This window comes from Acanthopagrus latus, chromosome 5 (assembly GCF_904848185.1).
Source record: "Acanthopagrus latus isolate v.2019 chromosome 5, fAcaLat1.1, whole genome shotgun sequence".
Classification (NCBI taxonomy): domain Eukaryota; kingdom Metazoa; phylum Chordata; class Actinopteri; order Spariformes; family Sparidae; genus Acanthopagrus; species Acanthopagrus latus.
The window spans coordinates 27,777,044-27,803,877 of record NC_051043.1 but is presented as its reverse complement, the minus strand read 5'-3'; the positions used below and the strand labels follow the sequence as shown (position 1 = coordinate 27,803,877).

At 42.2% G+C, this 26,834-nt stretch overlaps 8 protein-coding genes and 1 long non-coding RNA gene across 10 annotated transcripts; 6 read left to right on the top strand and 3 right to left on the bottom strand.

The window, feature by feature from the left end:
- The first annotated feature begins 253 nt into the window (after nucleotides 1–253).
- Nucleotides 254–2,265, top strand: gatc (glutamyl-tRNA amidotransferase subunit C). The gene is made up of 5 exons (XM_037099400.1): nucleotides 254–800; nucleotides 878–928; nucleotides 1,183–1,352; nucleotides 1,850–1,953; nucleotides 2,077–2,265. The coding sequence occupies exons 1-5, from the start codon at nucleotides 624–626 to the stop codon at nucleotides 2,136–2,138; spliced, it is 564 nt and encodes a 187-aa protein (XP_036955295.1). The 5' UTR covers nucleotides 254–623; the 3' UTR covers nucleotides 2,139–2,265.
- A 136-nt stretch (nucleotides 2,266–2,401) lies between these two features.
- On the top strand, nucleotides 2,402–4,070 carry LOC119020189 (polyubiquitin-like). The gene is made up of 2 exons (XM_037099401.1): nucleotides 2,402–3,207; nucleotides 3,318–4,070. The coding sequence occupies exon 2, from the start codon at nucleotides 3,330–3,332 to the stop codon at nucleotides 3,798–3,800; it is 471 nt and encodes a 156-aa protein (XP_036955296.1). The 5' UTR covers nucleotides 2,402–3,207; nucleotides 3,318–3,329; the 3' UTR covers nucleotides 3,801–4,070.
- A 1,667-nt stretch (nucleotides 4,071–5,737) lies between these two features.
- LOC119020287 (polyubiquitin-like) lies at nucleotides 5,738–8,086 on the top strand. Its single transcript, XM_037099536.1, has 2 exons — nucleotides 5,738–5,894; nucleotides 7,012–8,086. The coding sequence occupies exon 2, from the start codon at nucleotides 7,024–7,026 to the stop codon at nucleotides 7,489–7,491; it is 468 nt and encodes a 155-aa protein (XP_036955431.1). The 5' UTR covers nucleotides 5,738–5,894; nucleotides 7,012–7,023; the 3' UTR covers nucleotides 7,492–8,086.
- A 912-nt stretch (nucleotides 8,087–8,998) lies between these two features.
- LOC119020148 (polyubiquitin-like) lies at nucleotides 8,999–10,683 on the top strand. Its single transcript, XM_037099293.1, has 2 exons — nucleotides 8,999–9,215; nucleotides 9,912–10,683. The coding sequence occupies exon 2, from the start codon at nucleotides 9,919–9,921 to the stop codon at nucleotides 10,420–10,422; it is 504 nt and encodes a 167-aa protein (XP_036955188.1). The 5' UTR covers nucleotides 8,999–9,215; nucleotides 9,912–9,918; the 3' UTR covers nucleotides 10,423–10,683.
- Nucleotides 10,448–13,642, bottom strand: pxmp2 (peroxisomal membrane protein 2). The gene is made up of 5 exons (XM_037099291.1): nucleotides 13,381–13,642; nucleotides 12,848–12,970; nucleotides 12,558–12,720; nucleotides 11,237–11,356; nucleotides 10,448–11,159 (listed from the first exon to the last, which is right to left on the bottom strand). Exons 1-5 carry the CDS (start codon nucleotides 13,488–13,490, stop codon nucleotides 11,091–11,093), a joined length of 585 nt encoding a protein of 194 aa, XP_036955186.1. The 5' UTR covers nucleotides 13,491–13,642; the 3' UTR covers nucleotides 10,448–11,090.
- On the top strand, nucleotides 13,010–14,698 carry LOC119020149. The gene is made up of 3 exons (XR_005075238.1): nucleotides 13,010–13,231; nucleotides 13,419–13,471; nucleotides 14,562–14,698. It is a non-coding gene; the product is annotated as an uncharacterized LOC119020149 (long non-coding RNA).
- alkbh2 (alkB homolog 2, alpha-ketoglutarate dependent dioxygenase) lies at nucleotides 13,741–16,848 on the bottom strand. Its single transcript, XM_037099290.1, has 4 exons — nucleotides 16,616–16,848; nucleotides 15,211–15,550; nucleotides 14,924–15,122; nucleotides 13,741–14,850 (listed from the first exon to the last, which is right to left on the bottom strand). The coding sequence occupies exons 2-4, from the start codon at nucleotides 15,485–15,487 to the stop codon at nucleotides 14,541–14,543; spliced, it is 786 nt and encodes a 261-aa protein (XP_036955185.1). The 5' UTR covers nucleotides 15,488–15,550; nucleotides 16,616–16,848; the 3' UTR covers nucleotides 13,741–14,540.
- On the top strand, nucleotides 16,307–18,979 carry unga (uracil DNA glycosylase a). Its single transcript, XM_037099289.1, has 7 exons — nucleotides 16,307–16,537; nucleotides 16,855–17,055; nucleotides 17,163–17,258; nucleotides 17,921–18,018; nucleotides 18,113–18,201; nucleotides 18,284–18,462; nucleotides 18,551–18,979. Exons 1-7 carry the CDS (start codon nucleotides 16,439–16,441, stop codon nucleotides 18,689–18,691), a joined length of 903 nt encoding a protein of 300 aa, XP_036955184.1. The 5' UTR covers nucleotides 16,307–16,438; the 3' UTR covers nucleotides 18,692–18,979.
- A 571-nt stretch (nucleotides 18,980–19,550) lies between these two features.
- usp30 (ubiquitin specific peptidase 30) lies at nucleotides 19,551–26,735 on the bottom strand. Of its 2 annotated transcripts, none has more exons than XM_037099285.1 (13): nucleotides 26,572–26,735; nucleotides 25,064–25,173; nucleotides 24,815–24,988; nucleotides 24,608–24,711; nucleotides 24,379–24,477; nucleotides 24,197–24,242; nucleotides 24,012–24,106; nucleotides 23,868–23,927; nucleotides 23,428–23,514; nucleotides 23,138–23,218; nucleotides 22,804–23,026; nucleotides 22,600–22,711; nucleotides 19,551–21,036 (listed from the first exon to the last, which is right to left on the bottom strand). In XM_037099285.1, exons 1-13 carry the CDS (start codon nucleotides 26,640–26,642, stop codon nucleotides 20,790–20,792), a joined length of 1,509 nt encoding a protein of 502 aa, XP_036955180.1. In that variant the 5' UTR covers nucleotides 26,643–26,735; the 3' UTR covers nucleotides 19,551–20,789. The 2 variants fall into 2 exon arrangements, with proteins under 2 accessions (XP_036955180.1, XP_036955181.1); XM_037099286.1 differs by lacking the exon at nucleotides 26,572–26,735 and adding an exon at nucleotides 26,295–26,506.
- Nucleotides 26,736–26,834: the final 99 nt, after the last annotated feature.

The window sequence follows — 26,834 nt, the reverse complement described above, 5'->3', positions numbered from 1 at the left end:
ACTCAATCTTTTCTCAATTTGTGTGGGGTTAGGGTTAGGCCTCCAACGGCCGTTTCACAATAGAGTCGCTATGAATTATGTCATACGAGGTAGAGTAAATATTTAATTTACAGATAATCATGTTTAAAAAGTCCCAACTGGTTTTAGTTGCAGTGTAAGTGAAACGTTCAGCAAATTTGTATCTTCTAAATTCTAAATTTCAATAACACCGATTTTATTTTGAAACGGTTGTGTATTTTAATAGTACGCATGCGTCAACAACAACGTTCGACACCCGAAAGAGCGATTTTATTCTAGCTGTGTCATTTACATGTACAACACTTAACGACATTTTGCTAAACAAGGTTTTATATTAAACAGAAATAAACACATTTAAGACTTCCTCAGTATTTATCGACTAAAACGAACCCGTTTGTTTGTTCGGGGGGGACATAAACGAAGAAGTAAGTGCGTGGGGGATAAACCTCTCGCTTTAACTTCGTCCTGCCTCCTCTTGGCTAATAGCTACAACAGACTGTTAGCTAGCGTCAAAGTGAAGCTAGTTAAACCCAACGGGACTGAAAATGTGACACTGTTTTTATACAATACACTCTTTTATAGATAGTTAGCTCATCGTGCTGAAAATGTCGGTGTTTAGCTTCGCTGTTACACGAAAATTTAGCGTGTCAGTACAAACCATTCGACCTTTATGTAGACTGTTGAACGGTGGACACTCAGGAATAAACGTTCAGGATTTCCACAGAAGAAGAAACAGCTGCTTACAGACGCGTCTGTTGAGCTCTGGACCACTGAACCCCAAGGTAAATAATAAATCAGTGGGTTTGTTTAGAAGTTAATGCAGAACATGGTTGATAAACCTGTGTTTCATGTCTGTTAGGTACCAGAGTTTCCGACATGGGAGCCAGTACCAGAGGACCAACTGCCCCCGGTAAGACTGGATGAATGCTAACATGTGTTAGCATGGTGTCAAGTATGAAGCTGACATAATGACTTGACAGACACCGAGGTTAAGTTAGTTTTAGGTTGGATATTGGGCACTCAACACAGAATCACACAATGTTTTCAGTGGAACTAAACTGTATATTACAGAACAGCAGAGATGAACAGATATCAGTGTTCAGATGAGGATGTGGAAACAATGGAAGGAAACTGTTTCTTCATCAACACACAATCTGTTTACAGCGAGCCCAGATCCCTGCAGACCTGGTGGACAAGCTGGAGAGACTGGCCTTGGTGGACTTCCGCACCAAACAGGGACTGGAGTGTCTGGAGAAAGCGATACGATTCGCAGACCAGCTTCATGTTGTCGACACATCTGGAGTTGAACCAATGGATTCAGTTCTGGAGGACAGGTACAGTAGAGCAGCTGTTGGAGGAAGGTTACAGATCCTAATGCTAATACCACTGTATGAAATCCTGCACTAAGACCTTAGTGTTTTTGGATTTATCTTACTGCTGAATTAATGTGTATGTTGTTTTTTTTGACTGCTGAAGATGTTGAACTACTTTTAAATACTTTGTTTGCTGTTGGGTGTTTTACAGGAGAACAACAGATCTCTAAAAAGAAACCTTTCATGAAAAAAGATGCAGTTTAAAGAGTTTATTTATTTTAAGAAGCAGGAGAAAGGGCACGACAAATTATCATCTATACAGCAACTACAGCTGTCAGACAAATGAAGTGGAATTAAAGGTTCAATAATCTCTTAGATTAGTTAGTTAAGGACAGTTGAGTTCATTGAAGTTATAAGCAGAGTGTTGTGATGAATGAACAAGAACTGTAGCTTTAATTTTAAGCTCTCGTTAAGGCTGTTAAATGACTGTAGTTCTGTTCTAATCTGTGCACATTCAGGGCGTTAATCCTGCGGGACGACGCAGTGACTGAAGGCGACTGTGCTGAAGAACTGCTGCAGCTCGCCAAAAACACAGTCGAAGAATATTTTGTGGCCCCACCAGGTAAAAAAAAAAGCCTAAATACGTAGATTTTTCTATAACAATTGGTTGCACATTTTGAGATGATAAGCCAGTCACCTTTTTTATTGTGGGGATCATTAACTAATATCTGTTTTCTGTCCACAGGAAACATTCCTCTGCCAAAGCAGGAGGAGAGGGCTGCGATGCTGAAACACTCCGAGTTATGATGACTGTGAATTCATCTTTGATATTTATTACTAAGTGTTAATTTGGGAAGTTGTTGTTAAAAAATAAAAAAAACTTGCTGGTCATCGATCTGGATTGTTTTTTCCAGTTTCATTGATCTAATTTTTAGTTTCAGTATCGTTTTATTACACGTTAGTGAGCACAGTGTTGGCAGCCTGCGACATGAGGCATGTCAGTGAAACTGCACATTTTAAAAAGGGTTATTAATCATTTTTATTGGCCACATGTGAGCAGATTATATTGTGACATGAGAAATGAAACTTCCCTAATCTCTGTAAGTTTACTACATAAGTCTGTGGATGATTTGTTTATTAATGCTGCTGGATTGTCCCTGTCAGATGTGACGTTACGTACTTTGTTGAGAGTCTTGTCTTTGTTTCCCAACTCTCTGCAGTCCACAAACATAATCAAGCAAAAGATCAAAATCACAGTATGACCCACTTCCAGCACAGCACAGAACCTCCACAGAGCCCCTTTTAGGTCCTTTGTTCTGTTTTGTCAGATACAGTAGAAACCTAATGTCCAGCTTTAATTTAAGTATATTAAAGTTGATTAAAAGGAAACTACTAATATTTTCCCTCTGTTTCGGTTTAGTTTCCACATTAAGCATGTTTACACAAGCATGAAGCTTAAAATAGACTTACTGTGATTAATTGATCGAGCCACTCCTCGGTACAAGTGGAAAGCCCTCGTTTGACGTCAGGCCATCACCTGTTACTCCTCATGACTTCTGAATGCCCCACCTGTGTGATAAAACGTTATTACTGAAGGAGGTGAATTCCCAAACGTGCCCTGGATCAGCAGCAGCGGTGCACGCTGGGATCAAAACATTACACTTTGTCACAGAAGTTGCATCATCGTTTGGAGAATGGAAACTGAAAGTTAAGGGAAACGAATGTTAAGTGAGGGGGCGGTGATCAGCTGAAGCAGCCTGTCTGTATATAAACAGAGCTGATCTGAGATCTCCAGCACTGCTGCTGCTATCGTGGAGCATCATCTGTGTGCTTGTCAGCATCTCCAGACTGTTTTCTCAAGTGATCAAAAAACAAGGTAAGAAGCTTTTTTTTTATATCAACACTGTGATACTTAACTTCAAGAGTGTTGACTTGAATATGAAATAAAATTAGACTTTTTTAATATGGATTTTAATTATCTTTCAGACAACTCTCATCATGGATATCACCATCACTATGCTGGGTGGGGCGTCCCACCGCCTGACGGTGAACCCTCAGGACACCGTGAGCTCCCTGAAGAGACTCATCCAGAGTAAACTGGGAGTCCCCGTTCAGGAGCAGAAGCTGGTGTTTGTGAACGGTGAGAAGAAAACTCTCAGCGACGACTCGAAGCCCGTCAGCTGGTACGGTCTACAGTCCGGCTCCCAGGTGTCTCTGCTGGTCACCAAGCCGCCACCTTTCCAGGTGTTCCTCACCAACCTACAGGGGCAGAAGAGCACCTATGATATCAAACCTCATGAGACCGTGAGGAACTTCAAGGAAAGGGTGCAGCGCAGAGAGGGGGTCCCAGCAGACCAGCAGAGGCTCATCTACCAGAACAGAGAGCTGACAGATGGGAAAACACTCTCTGACTATAACGTTGAAGCCCTCGGCACCATCAACATGACGTCCCGTCTGAGAGGAGGCTGAGGACTCTGCTGGTTTAAACATCACCGACAGTTGATTTACTGTAGACCTGGTTGAATGAAAAACAAATAGCACCACATTCTTTTTATTTTTTTATTTTTTATTATGTAGTTTTATTTTGAAAAAATTCCACATTGTTAGTGTGTCATGTCTTAAAAACTTGATTTGACTTAATTGTTATTTATAAAGCGCAGCATGTTGTAATGTCTCCGGACAAATACATGTTTTATTTATGTCACTGTTACAAAATAAAGTCCCAGATGTGAATGTGAATGGTGTCTTTCCGTTTTTTCCTGTATGTGCCCCCTCACTTGTTATGAGATAATCAAAAGAACGACTGTGTGAGAATGAGTTCAGTAGTACAGTGAGCAGCTTAAAGCCACTGTGAGGAGGCAGTCTTCCTTTAGATTTGCTGTCTGTGCATAAAAATTACAGGAAGCTTTATTTCCTCACAGATACAGATTGGTAGTCGTACCAAAACATGGCGACCATGTTGGCAAACTGCCCGAAACTGGAGACACTGACAGGAAAACCACATTAGTGCTGCTGGTACGTGACTCATCATTTGTTCAGTGGCAGGACTGCAGTGAAACACACGGCCTATCTGACAAAAACACGTTCACCAACTTCCTCCCATCGTTCTCCAGGCCTCAAAACAAAAAAAATAGTTAAATCACAAACAGTAAATTAACTGAGTATGACTCTAAACTTGATTTAATGATCGTAAAACCCTAAAGCCACTGAGCATCCATCTCATCTTGGATGTGATCATTGAATTCATGTGAGGAAACAAAATCTTACATGATTTATAAAAGATTTTGTGCAGAGCAGTGGTGGAGAAAATGCTCTTCTTAACAGTAGAAATCTGTAAATGAACTGTAATAAACTGTGGATTTGCTAATTTTAACTGTATTGTTCTTGAAAAATGTATAAAATTACATAGTTATAATGCCTCAGCCTCACAATAAAAGACAGATCATCATGTTTTACTTGTCTCCTGTACAACACAGAGCACCTCCTGTAGTGTGACTGTTGCTGTGTAGCTGAAAGTGTGTTTAAGCAGCTACATGAGACCACGAGGTCGGTGAGGCTGGAAGATAAGACACACAACACACATTTCATTCTAATAGTGATCGTAAGCATTCAAGGTTGCATCGTGTGATAAAGAGCCGGTTGTCCAGCTGTGTCTTCATTGTTTCTGCAGCTCTGACAAAACTTACAAAACGCTGATGGGCCTTGTGTTGTGTCAGGTTTATGCGTCTGACTGGTGGCCATTCAAAAAAGATGCTCAAATCTGTTGTCCATCTCTGCAGCATCATGCAAAATACTGATTTTTCAATGTGTTATTAACCCTGAAGTTTACGTGTCCACATGAAAAACCTGCTGCTGGTCAGCAGGATTCTTGGACGCAGACAACTACAGAGTTAAATCTAACTTAAATTTACAGTAACTTCCTTTAAGAAGTTATCATGAAGGCATATAAAGCCCAAATAATATATATATTTTAAAAGAAATAAAGCTGATTTTGGGATATAAAGATAAATATTAGTTGCACAATCAGGCCCACACATCCTGCCAGGACTGCATTGTGATACAAAACAAAAATACTTCTTCAAAATGCAAAAATTAAATGTTAACTTTGCACCGAACTACATTCAAACTTGTGTGGAAACTCCCTGTCATCGACCTGACGTCATCAGCCCACCTGTAAACACGCAGTTACCTGTCAGTCACACTAACAACAGCCTCACCTCTTCTTATTGGGGTTGCTTTCCCTTTTCTTCTTCTTCTTCTTCTTTGTTTATGATGACGTAAACTCCAGCAGAAAGAGCTGCATCACGTCAGGAGAATGGAAACCGAAAGTTAAAGAAAGTTGAGGAAAGGAAAACGAATCTTACAGACGGGGGGCGGTGCGATCAGCTGACGGAGCTCATATAAACAGCTGAGCGGACATCTTCTGTCACAGCTGCTGTTTCTGCCGCAACATCACCATCACCTGTCCGCGAGACACTCTCAGGACTCACAGAGGTTTCCAGAGGTTCGAAGTCTTTTTCTGAAGTTTCTCGACTGGAGTTTTTTTTCGCAAGTGATCGCACGGTAAGAAGATCTCTTTATTAAAATATAGTCTTTCTATCTGTCTTCTACTGCTATTAATCTGTAATTAAAGTACATTTGCTCAAGTACTTTGCTTAGACCGACATTTAACACAGTTTTACTGCGCTACATTTATTTTAGCACTTCAGTAAGTTAGTGAAGAGAATCAGGACCAGAGAGGAGGGAGGTTTATTTTTCAGAGAAAACAGGAAATGTCGAGATTAAAGTCAACATTTTAACCTTTTGACTGCCTCAACAGAATGTCCTCAGTAGATGAACTGGTGAATCTGCTTTAGTCACAAATACATGATTTGTGTTTAAGCTCATTAACACAGTGTAGTTGTCAGTATTAGGACGTTGGAGAGATGCTGCATCACAGATTTGACCTTCTGCAGAATGAAAAACAAAACAACTTCCTCCTCTCATTTATTTATCACCCCTCAGCTTCCTTGTTAGTCTACTAGTTACTCAGCAGTCCAGAACCAAAGCAGTGCATTTTTAAAGTAGGTTCATCAATTTGGTGCCATTTTTTTTTTTTTTTTTTTTCACTTCTGTAACTTATGTGCGTCACTATGTAACAGAGGCCATATATGGCCACACTCCAGTCCTCAGCAGACATGCAGATGCTTCTAATGTAGGTGCGATTTTAGGTCCCACTATCTGCTCATCATGACCCGCCCTACTCTGCCTCTGATTGGCTACATCTTGCCCATTAACTGACGTGCATGTGCAACTCTCACCAAAGATTGAACAGAGAAGAGATGTCTCACTCTGTAGCTAAAACGTGGCATTCAAGACAAAGTGTGTAAAGGGAAGCTGCAGCAATGAACCATGTGAGAATAAGAAATAATGAGTTTTTGAAATTTAAAGTATGTAAACCGGTTCTTATAGGATCCCGGAATGAAAGTGTGAACCCGAACGTTAGCATAATATGACCTCTTTAACACTAATACTCAACTACTTTTTGTGTGGGCGACTCTCAGTTACACATCAGCATATTTGAACATCATTTCTTTACTTTCAGTAAAGTCTGACTTTGGGGTACTTTTAACACCAGTTTCAATTATCTTCCATCTTCCTTTATGGACTTATTTTTAATATGCATTCAATTATCTTTCAGACAACTTTCATCATGGAGATAATCATCATTATGCTGAACGGGGCGTCCCACCGCCTGACGGTGAACCCTCAGGACACCGTGAGCTCCCTGAAGGGACTCATCCAGACCAAACTGGGAGTCCCGGTCCAGGAGCAGAAGCTGGTGTTTGTGAACGGCCAGAGGACTCCTCTCAACGACGACTCAAAGCCTCTCAGCTGGTACGGTCTACAGTCCGGCTCCCAGGTGTCTCTGCTGATCACCCAGCCGCCACCTTTCCAGGTGTTCCTCAAAAACGAGAAGGGCAAATCGACCACCTACGATATCACACCTGAGGAGACCGTGGACCACTTCAAGGCCAGGGTGGAGCAACGAGAGGGGGTCCCAGTGAGCCAGCAGAGGCTCCTCCACCAGAGCAGAGAGATGACCAGAGGAAGACTGACAGACTACAACGTCACCAATCACAGCACCATCGACCTGATGCTCCGCCTGAGGGGAGGCTGAGGACTCTTAGTTAATTACCTATAGCCCATTGTATTTTATTTAATAGAAATGAAAATTTTAAATTCTGTGTTTATTTATATATTAAAAAAATCAGTATCAGCTTTAAACGCCAAGTATTGAACAACTGGACTAATTAACTGAGGAGTGACATCATTCCTGGATATGCAATCGTGTTTTTTATTTTTCTCAAGTACACGTTTAAATTATCTTCCGAAATCCAAACATTCCTCGATGTGAACAGAAACGACGACCTCCAATGCTGCATTTTGTATTGACTTTTATTTTTGACTTGGAAAAAATCATTCCCAGACCTGTAACTGTGTCATTTCTTAAACATTTGTAATAGCTTAATATGTTTTATTTTGTTTTGGACATACACAGGTTATACACACACAACATGACATTATTCACAAATCCACAGTTTAATTATTTTTGATTAGTGCTCAGAAATTCAAGCATTCCTTGATGTGTGTGTCCTGATTCAGTCATTCCTCAACACAGCATGTTATAATCTCATTAGACCTCTAAATGTTCATCAGTATCAACTGGAAACTGTTTTTAAAAAATAAAAATAAAGCCCCGGATGTTAAATTTTCATGTGTCTTCAGACTTCTGCCTGCTATTCTGCCTGTTGCTATTCTGTCAGAATAAGGTGCCATGGCTGCCAGATTTTGGGAAGTATGCAATACCAATTAATATTGATACTAATCAATCCAAACCATTGCTCATCATTAATCAGAGTTCTCAACGGGCCTGAAAATTACAACAATTAATTGTCTGCTCCTCTCCCTGCCCGCTGCCGCTGTCTTCACCTTCAACCTGCTGTTGCTGGATCATAGCTGTCTCAGTCTCAGAGGACGCGGAGGATACAGCAGCCCCTCCGGCAAACATGTCTGTGATCTTTATTTGCATTTTGCAGCATCAGTCTCGTAGCACCCAACCTCTCTGCATCCACTGTCTCTCTCTTTGGCTGCTCAGTATTGCCACTCCTCACGCTCAGCAGAGTGACACGGGCGGGAGATACAGGACACTGTGAGAGCCTGTGTGTGTGTGTGTGTGTGTGTGTGTGTGTGTGTGTGTGTGTGTGTGTGTGTGTGTGTGTGTGTGTGTCCCTTGCTGCTCCAGTAGAAAAGATTTTATTTAAAATAAAATCTGTGAATGAACAGCAGTAGTTTTGTGCTAATTATAACTGTGTTCTTCTTGAGGAGTCATAAAATTAATTAATTATAATGCCTCAGTGTCGCAATAAAAGACTAATCTACTTGTCTCCTGTCAAACACACAGTACCTCCTGTAGTGTAACAGTTGCTGTGTGTATGTTTGCAGACAGTATTTAATAAATTACATGAGACCACAAGCTGGGTTGAGCTGGAAGATCAAACAAAAACACACCTTTAAAAGAGTAAACGCGGGAGTTCCTCAGGTGTCTCCGCCTGTCACCCAGCCGCACCCAGGCCCTCATCACTTGAGTCGAGAGACTCCTGGAAAAGCCTAGAAAGTTCAGGAAACTTTCAGCTACATAAGTTTTGTCTTCCATCTTGCTAAACCTGTTATAGGAAAGTGATTAAGGGGGTGGGGTGTGCGGTCACCTGACGTAGATACGTAGCTCATATAAAAGGCTGAGCGACACTTACTATCACCCTCTTTGAACGCAGAACCACCTGCCGACAGCATCTCTATCACACAAGTTTCATCGACTGGAGTTTTTCCTCAGGTGATCACACGGTAAGAAGATCTCTTTATTAAAAAATAGGTTTTATACACGCATCTTAAAAATGTAATAAATCCAGTGATGGAATGTAACTAGTACATTAACTTAAGTACTGTGATTAGACCGACAGGACTTGTTTAAAATAGTTCCATACCTCCGACTTGCTCAAAGTTCATTCTCCTGCTTGCTACACAGTCCAGCACAGGTGTTGCAGCGCCCGGAGACGCGCGAGACGGGTTTTTGTTTATTTTGTTTTTTCTTCACTTTGTGAGACTTTTCACATATTTATTACTTAGCCGTAATTTGCTAAAAATATATATAATATTTCCGATAATGGCATAGCTTTCTTGAGATTTTGCTGCTGTAGTTGTGTTATTTTTATGTATTACCTCCATCATCATGACCCGCCCTACTCTGCCTCTGATTGGCTACATCCGGCCCGTTAAGTAATGCGTGTGTCAAACTCTCACCAAAGATTGAAGAAGAGAGATGTCTCACTCTGTAGCTAAAACCGAGCGTTCAAGACAAAGTGTGTAAAATAATGCTGCAGCAATGAACCACATGAGAAGAATAATTTGTTATATGCAATTTAAAGTATGTAAAGCGTCCTACTTCCTGCTTTCTACTAGGACCCCCGAATAAAAGTATTAATATCTTTGCTTATGGAAACTTTTGGGTACTTTTAACATCAGTTTCAAAATATCTTCCAGGCTCATCATGGAGATAATCATCATCATGCTGAACGGGTCCCACCGCCTGACGGTGAACCCTCAGGACACCGTGAGCTCCCTGAAGGGACTCATCCAGACCAAACTGGGAGTCCCGGTCCAGCAGCAGAAGCTGATGTTTGTGAACGGTCAGAGGACTCCTCTCAACGACGACTCAAAGCCTCTCAGCTGGTACGGTCTACAGTCCGGCTCCCAGGTGTCTCTGCTGATCACCCAGCCGTCATCTGTCCAGGTCGCCCAGCCACCACCTGTCCAGTCGCCATCTTTCCAGGTGTTCCTCAAAAACGATAAGGGCAAATCGTCCACCTACGATATCACATCTGAGGAGACCGTGGACCACTTCAAGGCCAGGGTGGAGCAACGAGAGGAGGTCCCAGTGAGCCAGCAGAGGCTCCTCCACCAGAGCAGAGAGATGACCAGAGGAAGACTGACTGACTACAACGTCACCAATCACAGCACCATCTACCTGATGTTCCGCCTGAGGGGAGGCTGAGGTCAGAAATGACGACCTCCAATGCTGCGTTTTTTAATTTATTTTTATTTATGTCTTCATCACACACACATTGACATTTTTTGTGAATCCGGGGTTTAATTATTTTTGATTATGTAATTAGAAATTCAAGCATTCCTTGATGTGTGTGTCCTGATTCAGTCATTCCACAATGCAGCATGTCATCTCATTAGACCTGTGTCAACTATGTCAATTGGCAACTGTTTTTAAAAAATAAAAATAAAGCCCCGGATGTTCATTTTTCATGTGTCTTCATACTTCCTGTGTTGAATATTTCCTCAGCTGAGAGTTGGAGCTGCTTTCTGTTCAGACCACAAACGTCACGAACAAAAAGGCACTTTGGCATTAGAAATTTAAACCTGACATTATTCTGATATATAACAGAGACTCATTACATAACTCCAGGTTTACTATAACATCTTGGCAGTGCTCTGTAAAAAAACAAACAATTCATAGTAAACCACATGTATTATGTTCTGTTGTTACAAACACAGTTGAAGTACAGCAGCAGGTTAGAATGGCTTAAAACTCAGTGGTTTGTTAGCAGATAATCCGTAGAAAGCACCTGTATGTGACAATTACTGTCCGGATAAGTAACTCGTATTCAGTCGCACAGTGAAGAAACCGTTTTCCTCTGGATGAAGGACGCCTCACTTCCTCACAGATGCAAGGTAGGCGTACCAAAACAAGGCGACCATGTTGGCAAACAGCACTCGGAACTGGAAGCAAAAACACAGACATGTTAGTATGTGACTCATTATTTGCATCGATGACAGGATGCCAGTGAAATACATACTTGAACAGGCACGAAGTTGATATTGATGAACTGGAAGGGAGTCCAGACTTTCCAGTTCATCTTTAAGGCAGTCCAGTAACTCGCTTTCATCTTCCTTTCAAAGTCGCTCCATCCTTTAGCCTGAGAGCAGATTAGAGTGACAACAAACAGCATTTGTTTTAGCATTTTATCCCTAATTTCTGCTGATACAAAAGCTTTGTAGGAGGTAAACAGAGTAGTACAGCAGCCATGACATATTTTTGGAGGCTAACCCGGAAGTTAGCATCGTTCTGGCTCCCTCGACAAATATCGCAGAAAACGATCTCTGTGGCGAACACAATGTTTTTGATACTTACAAGTTTTGTTCAGCAAGATAAATTTCACAGATGAACACCACTTGTGTGATATTTGAAGCATAATAAATTTCTCGAAGTAAAATGCTAATGCTCACATGGCTTACACGCCACGACCACAAAGCGCCTTGCTACAAAATTACGAAAAACATTTTCTATAAACTGATTAATGCACATGTAAAGTCAGAGTTAGAATAGTTTGTAACTACAGTCAGGCTGTTAAGACGGACTAGTGACTAGATGAGACTCTGTGTTCATTGTGATGATGTTTAACGTCCCTGACAACCTCTGTAGACACTTAAAAACACAGTTTTTAGGACACGTAAGCCGATGTTATTGAATCCTGGAATAAAAAAAAAAAGTTTTTTATGTCGTAGGACAAAACATGTTAATTTCTTAAGCCTGTGGTGACAGCAGACCTTATTTCAGGCATTTTCAGCTGATTAAAAAACAGTATTTTTGTACTTCCAGTTCCCTCGTCTCAGAGTCCATATGTTTTGGGGTTTTTTCCACAAGCTCAGAGATTTTCACGTTTCGCTCTACAACATAAAAATCAGTAAATACCACACTTGTGAATTTTAAAGTGTTTACATGTCATAAAATAAGGAGATAAGTTGCTAGATGAGACTACAGAGGTTGTCTGGGACATTAAACTTCATTCATGTGGATGCCACTTGACATGGCAACAGCGCTCTCAGATGGCAGTGCCCCCCCCCTCGCCCACCTCCTCCAGGAGAGGCTGTACATGATCTGCAGCAGTGTTTAGGTGGGTGGTGGGTGTCAAATGGTTTCCACATGAATGCCTGGAACCAATTTCTTCCCAGGAGAACAATGCTTTGTGACAAGATAATCAATGTTATTCACTTCACCTCTCAGTGGGTTTTATTGTTGTGGCTGACGGGTGCATGTGCCGGTGCAATATATCAAAATCGACAGGGTGCTTTCTCCACTGAGGTGATTAAGGAGGGACAGTCTCTGAGATGACCCACCTCCAGGATGTTCATAACAAAGTAGAAAATGAGCAGAAATCCGGGGGCGAAGAAAAGCCGATCCAGTAGCAGGCGTTTGACTATACAGTACGGGTCTGTGGTGGGCATCCACACCTCCATCAGCTGGTAAAAGTAATGACTCACCGGTCCTGTAATGAGCAACCTGCAACAGACAAGAAGGTTAACAGGGAACACTGTGACACTGTAACAGCATTACATTGATTTTCTTAATGTAGATGAGTCGTGAAAAGCAGGTCAGCCGTCTACGTTGTGTCTGCGTGAAGTCTCACCCATAAATAGCGTAGCGTGTAGCTCCAGCTGTGTCGATGGGACTGACCGGAGCTCCATTTTTGGCCTTTTTTCTCGCCTCCAAAATCTGAGACAGAAGATTTCCTAAAGCTGAGAGGATGCCACTGAAGGACACACACACACACACACACACACACACACACACACACACAGTGTCAGCATGCAGCAACAGGTACACTCATGGTGAGACACTCTGACCCAATCACAGCAGTGTGTTGTGTCACACAGATGTTGGGGGAGGTTTTCCTGGCAGATGCTGATTGGCTGACAGCCTGAGTGACAGTGCAAACAAAGACAAACTCTGCAGCCAACAGTCAAACACAAGCTGCAGACAAATGGCGACACTTGCTGTAGTGTAACAGAGAGTAAGTAACTTTACTTTTATTTAACAGTGCTTTAGTGAACGACACTGTCTCATAATGTGACTGTCAATCTGAACAAAGCTGCACCAACAAGCTAATCAGTCAATTTATCAAGCTGACGTTAATTAAAAACAACGTAACTTCTCACTGACCTCGTCACAGATTTGGTGATGATGGGGTATTTCTTCAGCAGGAACAGATACTGCTGCAGCAGACGGAAGTGAACGGACGCATCCCGGACAGGTAGACTCTCTACAGGCATCGTCAGCTGGTCGGCGGTTCGAACATCAGCCCTGACAGGACAGGGCGCAGCTGGGCAGGAGCGCTTCCGGGCGACGTCAACGCGTCAGCAAGCGTAGCCACGCCCCCCTCACGTTGACGTTCAAAACAGCAAACAAAAAGATTTTTCCACGTTTAATTGGACGTTTATCAACTTTTCAGCATGACAAAGAGCAGTTTACTGACTGTAACTGTTGACAACAGCAGTTCACACATCAGCAGGCGGCATCCAGTTTAATTTTTATATTAATTATTTAATGTTAAAGGTTTATTTCACAGCGAGCTCTCATAACTCATTGCCTTACTGTTGGTAAAGATTGGCTTGTGTCAACTTTATTGCTCCTTTATTTAGAAGTTTATAAAACCTACTCATCCTCCACAGTCCTCATGCAGGGCTCCCACTTTTCTACAGATCATTTTCCAGGACATTTTCATTGACAGTCTAGCTGCTACAGCTGACAGGGAGCGCACACATACACTGATGTGTTCCTCAATTAATCAATTTCAAACCCAAATGTCTTTTTCTCTTGTGAATTACAGTGTGTTATTCATTGCTGTTTGAATACAAAAGAAAAAATAAGACGTGTATCTCAAAATGAACAAGTAGCTGGTTTCCTTTTAAGACAAATCTACATTTTCCCAACATATATATATACTGGATTGTGTAGTTTTGCGCAGTTTGAATAATGATTCAGGACGACACAGGAGTTTGGAGGACATTCTGCTTTTTCTCTCATTTTCCAGGTTTTCCAGGATGCGTGAGATAACACCCTGATAACACGTCTTAAAGGTTTAATTTACAGCGAGCAAACATGACTCATTACTTTACTGTCGGTCAGGTTTGTTTAGTGTTAAGCTCAGAGTCCCAGTCGACATGTCCTCATGTTTCACCCCGAGCTGTCACTGAGTCAGATTCAGCTGGTGCATGTGTTAGATTTGTGTTATTTGTCCTCGTGTCCAGAGACTTGTCCTCCATTGGGGCCCCTTTGTGAGATGTTTCCTCTGCATTGTCCTGCTGATAATCCACACTTGGTCATTTCTTAGTGTCCTTCAGGATGCGTCTAAAGGTGAGGTTGATGCGAGGCTGGGAAATCCTCTTGCGGACAGGCAGGCTGTGGTACCAGAAGGTGTTGGTCGGGGAGTTCATGAGGAGCAGGCTGCCATGAGCGAGCTCCAGCTTCACGGGTTCAATCTGTCGACGGGCCTGATTTCCCCTCGTGTCTCTGTGTCGGAAGATGAAGTCTCGCGCCGCTCCAAGAGAGACAGAGGCGATGGGACAGAGGGGATCCAGCTCCTTCTCATCATCACGATGCTCCCCCATGTGATCCTGCCCATCCTTGTACCTGGAGGAGGAGAGAGGAACACGTTCAGCGATGGAGACACGTCAACCTGAGAGCTTTACTACTAATGTCTCACCTGTTGACCAGCACAAAATTAAATGTCTGTCCGGTTGTTTTTGTCACAGCATCCCGGATATATTCCAAAGTTGGTGTCCACGGGCAAGCTAAACGTTTCACCCCAGAGTAAGTGTAGGTCAGACCAGCGTCTCCATATGTGGCCTGCTTCCTCGGTATATCGTACACCTTTCCAAACACCTGGACCCTTGCTTCTTCTCCTGGAACAAAAAAAAAAAAAGCCACAATCAATCAACTATGCTGCAACTTCCACTCACAGCTTCACAGAAAAAGGCTTTGACGTTGTACCTGTTGCATACACCACCTCCTGCTCCAGCTGTCTGAAAAGCTTTTCTGCTTCCTCTTTGGAGAACAGCAGAGCGTAATCACAGTCGAGTCCCTCGGCCTCTATTTTCTGCCAGGGGACGGGATGAGAGAACTCTGCTGAAGAGGCATCTTCACCTTCCTCCTCCTCCTCCTCTTGCTTCATCTTTTCATCACTTTCCAGTTTGATCTTCTTCTGTGGACTCGGTGCTTCACTGGTGCCGGAGCGTCTCTGCCGCCTCGGAACCACAAACTTTTCCATCGCAGTGAATTGATGTCTGTGACGCTTTAAGGAATTACTTTTTTTTTCAGGACCTGGATGATGCTGGAAGAACAACGAAACACTAAGATATTAATTTTTAGATGTGAATAAATGTGGAAAAAGTATGACAACATGCATCTGAATGGTTCATTGTATCATACGCTAGAATTTCCATCTTTTGGGTTGAATTCTACTATATTTTGTTGAATTAAAAAGTGCACTGTGTTGTTTTGGGGAAGATTTTCCAGTCAGAATAGAAAAATCTTCATTAGTCGTTACGATTGAATAAGCAGGGTCAGTGTTTTACTTCTGTCATCTCTATGAGATTAAAATAACAGCCTTCTGGGGACATTACTCCCATCTGAGGACAGCTTGTTGATTCAGTCATGAAAATATATCAGATAAATATTCCCAGTTTGTATTGTGAATGTCACCTCTATGACTTTGTTTTCAAAACTACATAATGCACCTTTAAAGACCCTTTAAACCACATGTCTTTAACTGAGACAACTACATTGTAATCTGTTGACTATAGACTATATATTACAGATAATCAACATACTGTCATGTACGATGTTTAAGAGCACGGAAGAATTGATTTTGGCTCGATAAACAACTTAAATATTTAGCAGAATAGCAAAAGATCATGACATTAAACGTTTCAAAACAGAAAAATACTCACTAAAAGCTGAAAATGATTGAGAAACGTCTATTTCTCTTATGCTAAACGCGATTCTTGCCTATAAACTGTAGCGAACGCTCGAAGCGACAGTGTGTCTTGAACAACCACCAGCTCATTATCATAACTTTGCTTTCGTCACTTGTTCTGGCGCCAAACACTTTGATCCCGGTGGTCGTCCGAGCAGCTCGCCGCTGTTTTGCTCCCACATTAGTTAACAGGTTAATTTTCTGACTTTACGGCACTTTTCCGCCAAAGTGTTCCTCAACAAAATGATCGGACAGAAAACTATTAACTCGTTTTTCACGCCCGTGTCTAAGAAGAGACTTTCTGAGGATCTAAATGAAGTCGAGGAGGATGCAAACGACCCGGTGAGTCCGTGAACATGAGCTAGCATGTGTAATTAATAATAAGAAATCAACTTTGTAAACATTGAAAACATCACTTACAGTGTTTTTGCAGAAGTTTCTCAGTCAGCGGGTTTGTTGTTTTCCCGCGACGCGTTCAGCGGAATCAAAGCTGCGTTCACAGGCGCCGCCGTGTTCGTGCTTGTTGTTAAAAAAAAAAGTGCTGCTCGCTGTTTAGCACGACAATGTTTGTGTTGCGATGTCGACGGTTTTTAAATCCGCCCCCAGCTGCTCGATTCTCACCAGCCGTGTGTGTCGCTCAATACATTAAAATCCTCCAGAAGAAGAAGCTGAAGTCGGCGGTGGAGCCGGAGCCGTCCAGCCCGCCTCCTGCTCCTCTGTCCCCGGATCAGCTGGACAGGATCGCCCGCAACAAGCGAGCGGCGCTGGAGAAACTGGCTTCCGCTCAGACGCCTCCAGGGTTCGGGGAGAGCTGGAGAAAAGGACTGTCGGCTGAGTTTGGAAAGCCCTACTTCAGACGAGTGAGAGGGGCAACCTTCATCATCATCATCATCATCACACTACACATGTTGTCTCCGCTGTTTGCAACAGTTTTAAAAGCTCCATGTCGTTTTTTTCCCCCCTACAGTTGATGAGCTTCGTGTCTGAGGAGAGGAGACGCCACACGGTGTACCCACCTGCTGATCAAGTCTTCACCTGGACACAGATGTGCGACATCCGGGATGTAAGTTCAGCTCACCTGAGACATTACTGTCTGACACCAAAGCAGATTTGTGGGAAGACAAAAGACAAGAAATGACACCATGCAGAAATGTGAACAAACCACAACATGTTACCTCACGAGAAAACCTCAGCAACAGGTGCTTTTTTTAAAGATTTGCACTGATTTGTTAAACTGTGTGAAGCTGTTCGAGAGTCAAACTGCAACAAAAGTGCTGCACGATTAACTCAATGTGTGGGGGAAGTTTGTAGTGGTTTGACCTAGTTGTCCATTGAAATATCTAAAATTGAGTAAAAGTAAAGATGTCAGAATAAGATCTGTAACGTAGGGCTACACTTTTCCAATAAAAATTTGACTAATCATCTACGTATGAATACCAAGAACATAAATAAACACGCTTAAATACATTCCTAACAACATTAACGAGAGTAATAATAGTCAAGTGTCAGTTTATTCTTATTGTCCGTCCATTTAGTCCGACCCTGTCATCAGGCAGATTGTTGTTTTTTTTACGGTGGAACCTGTAAAACGTTCAGATGATCCTCCTCTCCCTGATCAGAGTTTATATAAAGCTCTGTGTGTTGTCTTTCTTTAACACGTGTCATCTGAAGTATCTGGAAGTGATTGTCACGTGTTTTTAGTTTAAGTTCCGTCTCTGATTCCAGGTCAAAGTGGTGATTCTCGGTCAGGATCCATATCACGGACCGAACCAAGCCCACGGACTGTGCTTCAGTGTGAAACGACCGGTGAATCCTCCACCCAGGTAAAAAATAAAAACCCTCTCAGTGCCTTTCAGTGCTTTTTTCACTGTGAACTAGTCTGTTTATAATACAGACCTTCATGTTTTCTTGTTTCAGTTTGGAGAACATGTACAAAGAACTGGTGTCGGACATCGAAGGCTTTCAGCACCCCGGACACGGAGATCTGAGCGGATGGGCCAGACAAGGTATATTTAAAAAGTAAAATAAATCGATTGAATATTCAGACAGCTGTTGATCATTAACTGGACCTGTGACGTCGCTCGCCAGGCGTGCTGTTGCTCAACGCTGTGCTGACCGTCCGAGCGCACCAGGCCAACTCCCACAAAGACAAAGGCTGGGAGACGTTCACGGACGCCGTGGTTCAGTGGCTCAGCAACAACCAGCAGGGCCTCGTCTTCATGCTGTGGGGGTCGTACGCTCAGAAGAAAGGAGCTGCGATCGACCGGGTGAGTCTACACTGTTCAGTACAAACACATTTAAAATATCTCTCTGTCACATTCATGCATCTGACGTTTGTGTTCTTCGGGTTTGTAGAGGCGCCACCACGTCCTGCAGGCTGTGCATCCGTCTCCGCTGTCGGCTCATCGAGGGTTCTTTGGTTGCAAGCATTTCTCCAAGGCCAACGAGCTGCTGAAGAAATCAGGAAAGTCTCCTGTAGACTGGAAGGCACTTTAAGTTGTTCAGCATGTCGGCTTTTCTAACACGTCTGCTGGTTTAACTACACAACAAAAACCTGTCCATAAGCTTTACTCAGTTTCCTGTTCTGGCAGATTAGTTCCTTTTTGGCAAATGTTATATTTTGTTTTATACACTGAACTTTCATAAAAGCCTTTATCTACAGCTGTTTGTAACATCTGCACCTTTTGTAACTGTCAACATTGTAAATAAATTGTCCTGTTTGTTTTGTTTTTTTTACTTTTTTATTAAAATGTTGGATCTATTAAAAGTGGTTCCAGAAGCTGATATTGTGTATTATTGTCTCTAAATGTGCACAGTGCAGCGTTTAGAAGTTGCTGCTTGTGGACATTTGTTTATTCAGACTATTAGCGCTGCTGTAAGTGATCTGTTTAATAGTTAAATAACACAATATTCCAACAATGTTATAGAGTTTGCTCAGTAATACATGTCTCTCCTCTCCGTGCTCATGCAGTCTGTCAACTTTATCCAATCAAGGCAGAGACGATGGAGAGGAAGAACAAAACAGCAGCTTTAAAGGATTTAACTGCTTATCCTGAATCACTTCTTATCGGACTGGTAATAATATGTAATGGGGGGGAAAGTTATTGACGTGATCTTTCACTTTCTTAGCTTCCAGAATCAAATTCTCTAGAAGCTTGAACTCAGGATGGTTTCCCCCTTTAGAGTCTTCATTGTTTTGAGTCTAATGAAACATATTCTGCTTATCTGGACAGAGAATCTTTAGCTTGACACGCTTCAGTGACGACCACCTGCTCCGTCAGCTTACAGAACATTTAAAGATCTGGTAGATTTTCACAGTTGTGGAAACTTCACACGGCTCTAAAAACTGGAACTCTTAACTTGCACATTTGTTTTATTTTTATTATTATTTTTTTTAAAACCTGAAAACAATCACCTTAACAGAGTGCACACAAACACACACAGTCTCACATGAATATACTGTACATTAGTGCAAAAATCGCAAACATTAACGAGGAGTTCTGCACCAGGCCAAATTTCTTCAAGGTGATGTGGTTGTTTTGGTTGGAGCAAAAGTGGCAGTTATCTGTTTTCAGAAGAATCAAAAAAATATTCAGGATAACTTGCCCGAAAAAAACCTGCAGTCATTCTGTGGCTTTAATAACTGAGAGAGGATCATTATTAATCTGTTCAACACCGGGCCGAACGGCTCGGATGCATCGTAGCGTATGTTCACATTAATCGGAGCACACATGGCTTCACGTGTTAAAAAGACAACATGGCACTTGGACCTCCACTGTGCAGCTCTGGAAATCATCACGACAGTGTAAGGATTATTGGAAACATAGAAAAATATCAAATTCAACTGCTTATGAACGTCGATTATACATGGTTTCCAGTACAGTCTACGGACACTTCTGGGAATGATCGGACAAATCAGATTAGGTGATAGAGAACCAGAGTCGAGGACAAATTCTACCTAGTTGACTGTTTTTCTTTTTAATACCATGTAACAACGTCTAAGTAACATGTCCAAGAATTCCTAATCATCTACTTCTGTCTGTGTCTGAACAGGCAGGGGACAAATTAACAGGAACACCTTCATGTATACTGCATTACAAATTAAACACCAGAAACTACAGCATCGTTAAAAATGCCAAAGAATTGAGTCGACACCTCTGACAGCCTCCACAAAAACATTATAAGCTTCATGTATGGACAAGATATATTGCAAAGCTACTACCTCAGAGTGCACTTTACTGTCAGGTGTTCCCGTTTTTTGTCCAATCGAAGCCAAAATGTTTCCCAACAGAAACTGTTACACCGGTCAAAGAGAAGTTGTTTATATGATCAGTGATTTTCGTCTACGCGTCCTTTAGGTCTGTAATCTTTGGGATCGACGGCCTCCTGCTCTGGATTGGAGAAAGAGTCCACTCATGGATTTAATATGAGACCGTGATGACGTTCATCATGCTCCATGATGCATCTTCATCTCTACAGTCACTGTAGTCGTCGTCACAATGTTAGAATCCAGCTGTTGGTAACTGACGTACAGCTGTGACAGTCTGACTGGAGAGGCTGAAGTCAGTCAGGCTGTGATGCCGGAAGCTTCTGGTCACTCCTCCGAGCGCAGAGCGAGGTTCGGTCTTCGGACTCTCTCGTAGAAGAGCATGTACGCGTTGGAAGACAGCACCTCGTGCAGGCTGGCTTTTCGCACCGAGTCGTCCGACACCCACAGCCACTGCGAGCTGAAGGTTGAGGGAGGCGAGGAAGGGCTGCGGCGGTACGTGACGAAATGTCCTGAGTGCATGTCACCGTGGTGAACCAGCACAGCCGTGAGCTGGAAAAGGTACTCTGCAGAGCTGGAAGGACAGACATGAAGATGATCAGAGGACGTGTGCAGATGGCTGCCAAGTGAAGAGAAAACAACACGAGCCTCCAGAAAAACTCCAGTACTGCTGTCATTTCTCCAAGTCTCTGAAGTCTACTCAAACACGATTAATCCAAAATATATTCTCTCATTTGCTGGTTGGATGGAGCGCGCTTGATGAATCCTTGTCCACATGTAAATAAATATTTTGCATAATTATGTATTTTGGCCTGTTGTTCACAAACAAACCGTATCTGTAGTTGACTAATTGAGATTGAAAATGTCTCAAAAGGTTTTTCAAAACTGTGGGAAACGGTTAGCTGGTCAGCAGGATTACACAAGAAACTACTGAACAGATTTTGATGTAATCTGGATGAGGATGGGTCTCAGCCCAGATCAGACCCCCATTAACCTCTGGTGTGGATCCAGATAAAGGGATGGATCAAGGAACGTTCTCTTACTATCTTCAACACCATGAGATAGTGTCATCATGCAAATTTAGATGGCTGATATCTTTGACTGAGTACAATTTGATGCAGATCCTTATAAAGATACAGATCTACTGAATTTAAATAGGTTTTATTTGATCTTTGATTAAGCTTGATTGAATTAAACGGGACCTCGGGGGAGGTCGCTGTAACAAGCATGTGCCTGAAACAACAACAAAGGTTGACTACCACTTCCTTTATGTTTGGTTAGCACTGCAAGGTCCTACTAGAAGTTAACTACTAAACTTTTTCTTTTGTTTTGGATCGTTATATTTGGACAGACCAAGCTCACTCACTCGACATGCTTAGAAAGTTTTCATGTTGATGTAGATTTTGTCGCCACCTACTGGTCCGACACGCTTTGGTTTTTTGCACTCGTGTCTACAGATATATTTTTGCAAGGTCATGTGGGAAGAAATGCTTTTCTTTTTTTTCTTTTAAAGAAGGAGAAAATATCTATTCAGGCAAAAATGTGTATGTGTGAGACCCAGAATTTCTCAAAGGGTGTTTAATTATATAAATATCTGATAATTGTTGCAGCCCTAGCAAATGATTCACAACGTTTTCATGCTAATAAAACAAGTCAGTCGCCTCTCTGTGTCGTGTTCATGTCTTATTTTTCTTGATTCCATTACTGAGGTTTGTCTTTAATTTTCCAACTGACTGATCAAACTTACCGCTGGGACAAACACAGATTTCTCTTGCAAATTATTGGGTTTAAGTCAGAAGTAGTCACTTGAATACTGGGACCAAAAGTTGCTGCTTTTTCATTCACACATGCTGCATCTTCTCTTTCAACACTTGAGTTGTTAGCCAGTTGAGCCTTTTGAGGGTTTAAAGCCGATTAGCACTTGAATGCAACGCGTTACTTCTTTGTTTAAAAGGCTCAGACTGTGAAATTTATTGACGTGTGACCAGGACAAATGAATTACAAGAAAAAAAACCCTCTCAGAGCCACATTAACAATCTGACCATAAGTCTCTCTCTTCATTTTCAGTGTTTATTCATGCAAAATGCCTGGTGGAGAAAATGAATCCATACAGTGAAGTGAGCTGATATTATTTTACCTGTAGTCGTACGTGAGGCCGAGCTGTGGGCCAACACCAGGAGAGTGAAGGAATACAGACGAACATGTCCCGTTGGAGAAAGGTTTGTTGTTGTTGTTGCGATGTTCTGCATCTGGAAACAAAATACAAATGTATGACGACAAAAAAAAAACAAATCTGAATGCGAAACAGGATTAAATCACAGAGATGAGAAATCCAACGTACCAGTGCCATTAGCAATTGGCTTTGCTGTGGAATCATCTGAGTTTTCTGGCCTTATTGGACTTGGAGCACATTTGACCCGCTGACTTCTCTGTGCGGATGAATTGTGTTTGTAGCGGTCCATTGACAGATACTCTGTGAACTGCACGTGCTCCTGTCGCTTGATGGGGGTTCCTTCGCTGGACCACGTCAGTCTTTGTAGGTGGATGCAGAGGCACTGGGGGAGCTGGCAGAGCGAGGGAAACATTTAAACTGTCTAAAGATTTTCTCTACCTTGCTATTAACATTTTAGGCGAGCGGCATTTATGTGATGGTGACATGATAATTACAAAATTACCTTTCCCAGTTTTAGCTGTTTAACAAATGTCGTCCTCTGGCTTTGCATAAGTTGCCCATTTACTGTGGTCCCTTGTTGAAGCTGAGGAGAAATTATCCAAAACACAATCAGCATTTAAATTCTACTGCAGGCTTTTCTGGTGTCAAATATTATCAGATTATCCAAGTGGAAGTATCTTGTTGGTAGTTTGATCACGTGAGTTTCCTGTCAATGGTTTGTTTTCAGTGAGTTACTCATTAACTAATGATCACCAAAATGGTGGCATGGCTCTGATACTGCGCTGAATGTACCTTGGTGCAGTTTTCACACTCTACTTCTTTGATGGTTTCTGAGGAGATGAAATGCTGAAGACACTGATCTAGAGACATGGGACGACCCTGAGGACAAACACAGATCAAGTTCAGGCAAACAGACGAAACGATAAAGCACATTAAAAGGGCAACTCCACCAATTTTACACATTTAGAAGTGTTTACAGGTTCCACTGCATATGTGAAAATGTACAATAAAGCCTTTTGTGGCTCCATAGGAAGCTTCGTGTCATCTCCAGCGATGTCACCCGATTGCTAAGTTGCATTGTGGGCAATGTAGGCACCACATACCTGACATTTGCCGTAAGACTCCCCAAGATCTGTGAACACACTTTTGCTAAAATGGTGGAGTTACCCTTTGAGTAGTGATATTATAATAATTTGTAATATTCATGTGTCGTTCCCGGTATCTTTACTCACCCACTGAGGTAAAGGGATGGACAAGGAAAGGCTCTCAAATGAGTCATACCGCACTGGACTCTAAACAGCAGCGAAGCAGAGTTATAAATCACCTCAACAACGTCAACAGCAGACTAAAGAACATAAAATAACTGATGAACTCACCTGTTGTTCGCATCGCTTGCATGACATGTTGCTTGTTAAACGGCCGTGAAAAGGATGCTGAAACTTCCAAGGACTTGGTATTGGATGTAGAGGAGCTAAAAAAACAAAACAAAAATGAAAACAGATTAAATATGCTGTCTTCATGTCTTGAGATTTTAGGCTCCATAATTTCTTCGTCTCATTACCTCGACTTCTGCAGGTCATAGTTTTCTCAACTTGATCAGGGAGACTCTGATGGAACAAACATACACGCAGAGTAGCTGTTAGTGCAAATCTGACATTTTTGACACTTAAAACTTCCCTTCAGAGCACACAGGGGTCATCATTGTAAGAGATATTTGTGTGCAGTAGGGAGATGGTAACTTGCCTCTAGTGACTGCATGTCAAATAAGTGAGTGACTTTGGGTTGATGGTCCCGCTCCTCTTCCAGAGAAGATGTCAGGACGTGAAAAAGTTCATGTGCGTCCTGTGAGGGGACAAACCAACACAAAGAGTTTGTGTCTGAATGTTAATAAATTCATAAAACGCTGCATCTTTCAATATATTGAAAAATGAACACACAAAAAATGAACAATACAAAAGCATCGCTGACTAACCTGCTCTTCAAATGAACTGATGTGCCACCTGTACAGTCTGAGAACATCCAGGAGGCATCCGGCATCCAGGACATCTTCCTCCCCAGGGTCGTCACTGGACAGAGCTGTCAGCGAGGAAACAGAAACATCGTCCATGTCAGAAATACGAGGCATGAAAGAAAACTGCCTGTCTACTACACTTTAATATCACAACCTGGTGTTATATACCTTTGAGAAGCTGAAGCAGTGTCGTAGACAGCTGGTTGTCTTTGCACGACTGGACAGCGGGCGAACCTGAAAACTTCTCCAGCCATCTGATGAAGGACGGACACGATGCCAGCCCCTGAAGCAACGAGTTCAGGAAGCAGGTGTTGCCTAAATTCAACAAACCGGGAACCATACCTGAAAGGAAACACAAGTCATTGCAAGTTTTGTCCTACATTGATCTGTGTCCCACCCTGTCGTACTGATCCTTACCTCTCTTTCTCTTCTTCCTCTCTGTAATTGGGCCCCACAGAACGTAAACTCCAGCCGCGATCGCAGCAGCTATCCCGCCAATGACACCCCAGTTCTTTATCATCTTGTTTCTGAAAAGACAATGATGCACAACAGATGACGACTTTGCTTGAAGGGGAGTAATCATTTCTGTTGATGACAATAAAACAATAATAGAGGTATGTGTTGTTTTTGTCACACCTGAATATGGACATTATAACAGAAAACAGTACAATCAGCCTGACTGACTCTTGATCATGCTCAGAAATTATCTTTGAGGAACTGTTTGTAAAGTTTTAGCACCTTCATCCTGGTGTGAGCTACAGTGAGACCTTAAACCTGATTATTTGATAACTATGAAAGATTATGAAAACAGGATTTAGGAATATTTGATCACTGAACGCACATGCCCCGCTACTGATCACAAGAAAATGCATCGTCTCGATGTAATTTGCTGATTGTCTCAAATCAGTTGCTTGTGTCTTGTGTAAAATATGTGTGTTTGTTTTTTTAAGTTTTCATATTGTGACCTAGACAGTAAATGTGACACATAAATACATGAAAATGATCTTTTTGTGTGTTAAATATGGCTGCGCTTAATGTCTTTCGTCTTTATTGTTTCATAGATCTTTTACTGAGTTTGTATTTTTCTTCATGTTGGTATCATTCCCTGACATCCAAACAGAAAAAGAGAACTAAATAAGATTAAAATCTGCAGCACAATCACTGGTACTCGACAGAAAAGTGATTTAAATGCCACAAAACAAATCTAAATAAAGACTTTCAGACTCAACATGAAGGTTTAGAGCTGTAAACTGGCTGTAAATACATTTCAGGCTTTCTGGGGAGCAATTATCATCGCGTTTTCCTATTTTTTTATGAGGCAGTGTTTGTCCTCTCGCCTTAAGACACAGAAAAAACAACACGTCATGTAAAACAAGCTAAACACATTAGTAGAGGAACACATTAACCTCTCAACCTCTCATCATCTCAGGCGACAGACAAACCTGCTGCGACCTCAGGAAACAGCTCCCCAGACTCAGCCTCGTCTGACATTTAGTTAACCATCTTTAAATGTTAGTTAATGTGTTATTTAGCAGTCTGTGTGCGACATTACTAGTGAGCGTCGATGCTCACCAACCCCCAAATCACCAGCTCACATTACCGTTAGCATACAGTGGCAGGGCTAGCTTTAGCGCTTCGGCTAACTTACCGACCAGACCGAAGTTTAGGCTGCCCTCGGCGGACTAAGTCTCACCCATAGATAAATATCCAAACTGCTTTTTTCCCCCCCTGAATCAGAGATCAAACTTCTCATCGCTTCGTATCTCAGCTGGCAGGTTTTGTTGCGTTATGTCAGTCTGTCCTCTTGTCTGCGCATGTTACACTTCGAGGTCCGACGTACGGCGACGTCGTGACCCACATTACTTCTGTCACTGTGCGTTAAAATAAGCTTAACTTGTTGTTGTTTGCCCTGCGGAAGGTTTTACCTGACTACGGGTCCAGTGCCAAGAAACTCCCCAATGAGCTTATCCGAGCTTTCTGGTCTGCACCACAACATCCTGCTTTCATTGCGGAACTCCCGCCTTTGATGACGTGTTCCCGCACGGACCCATCACGGAGCGTACCGGTGTGTTCACAGTTCACAGTCCGACCTCCAAAATGTTTGTTGCGCACATTTCTGGTGTCACGTGTCGTTTTACTGCTAATTCAGCCTTTTGTTTTGTGCTGTTTAATTAATTGTCATTGATTA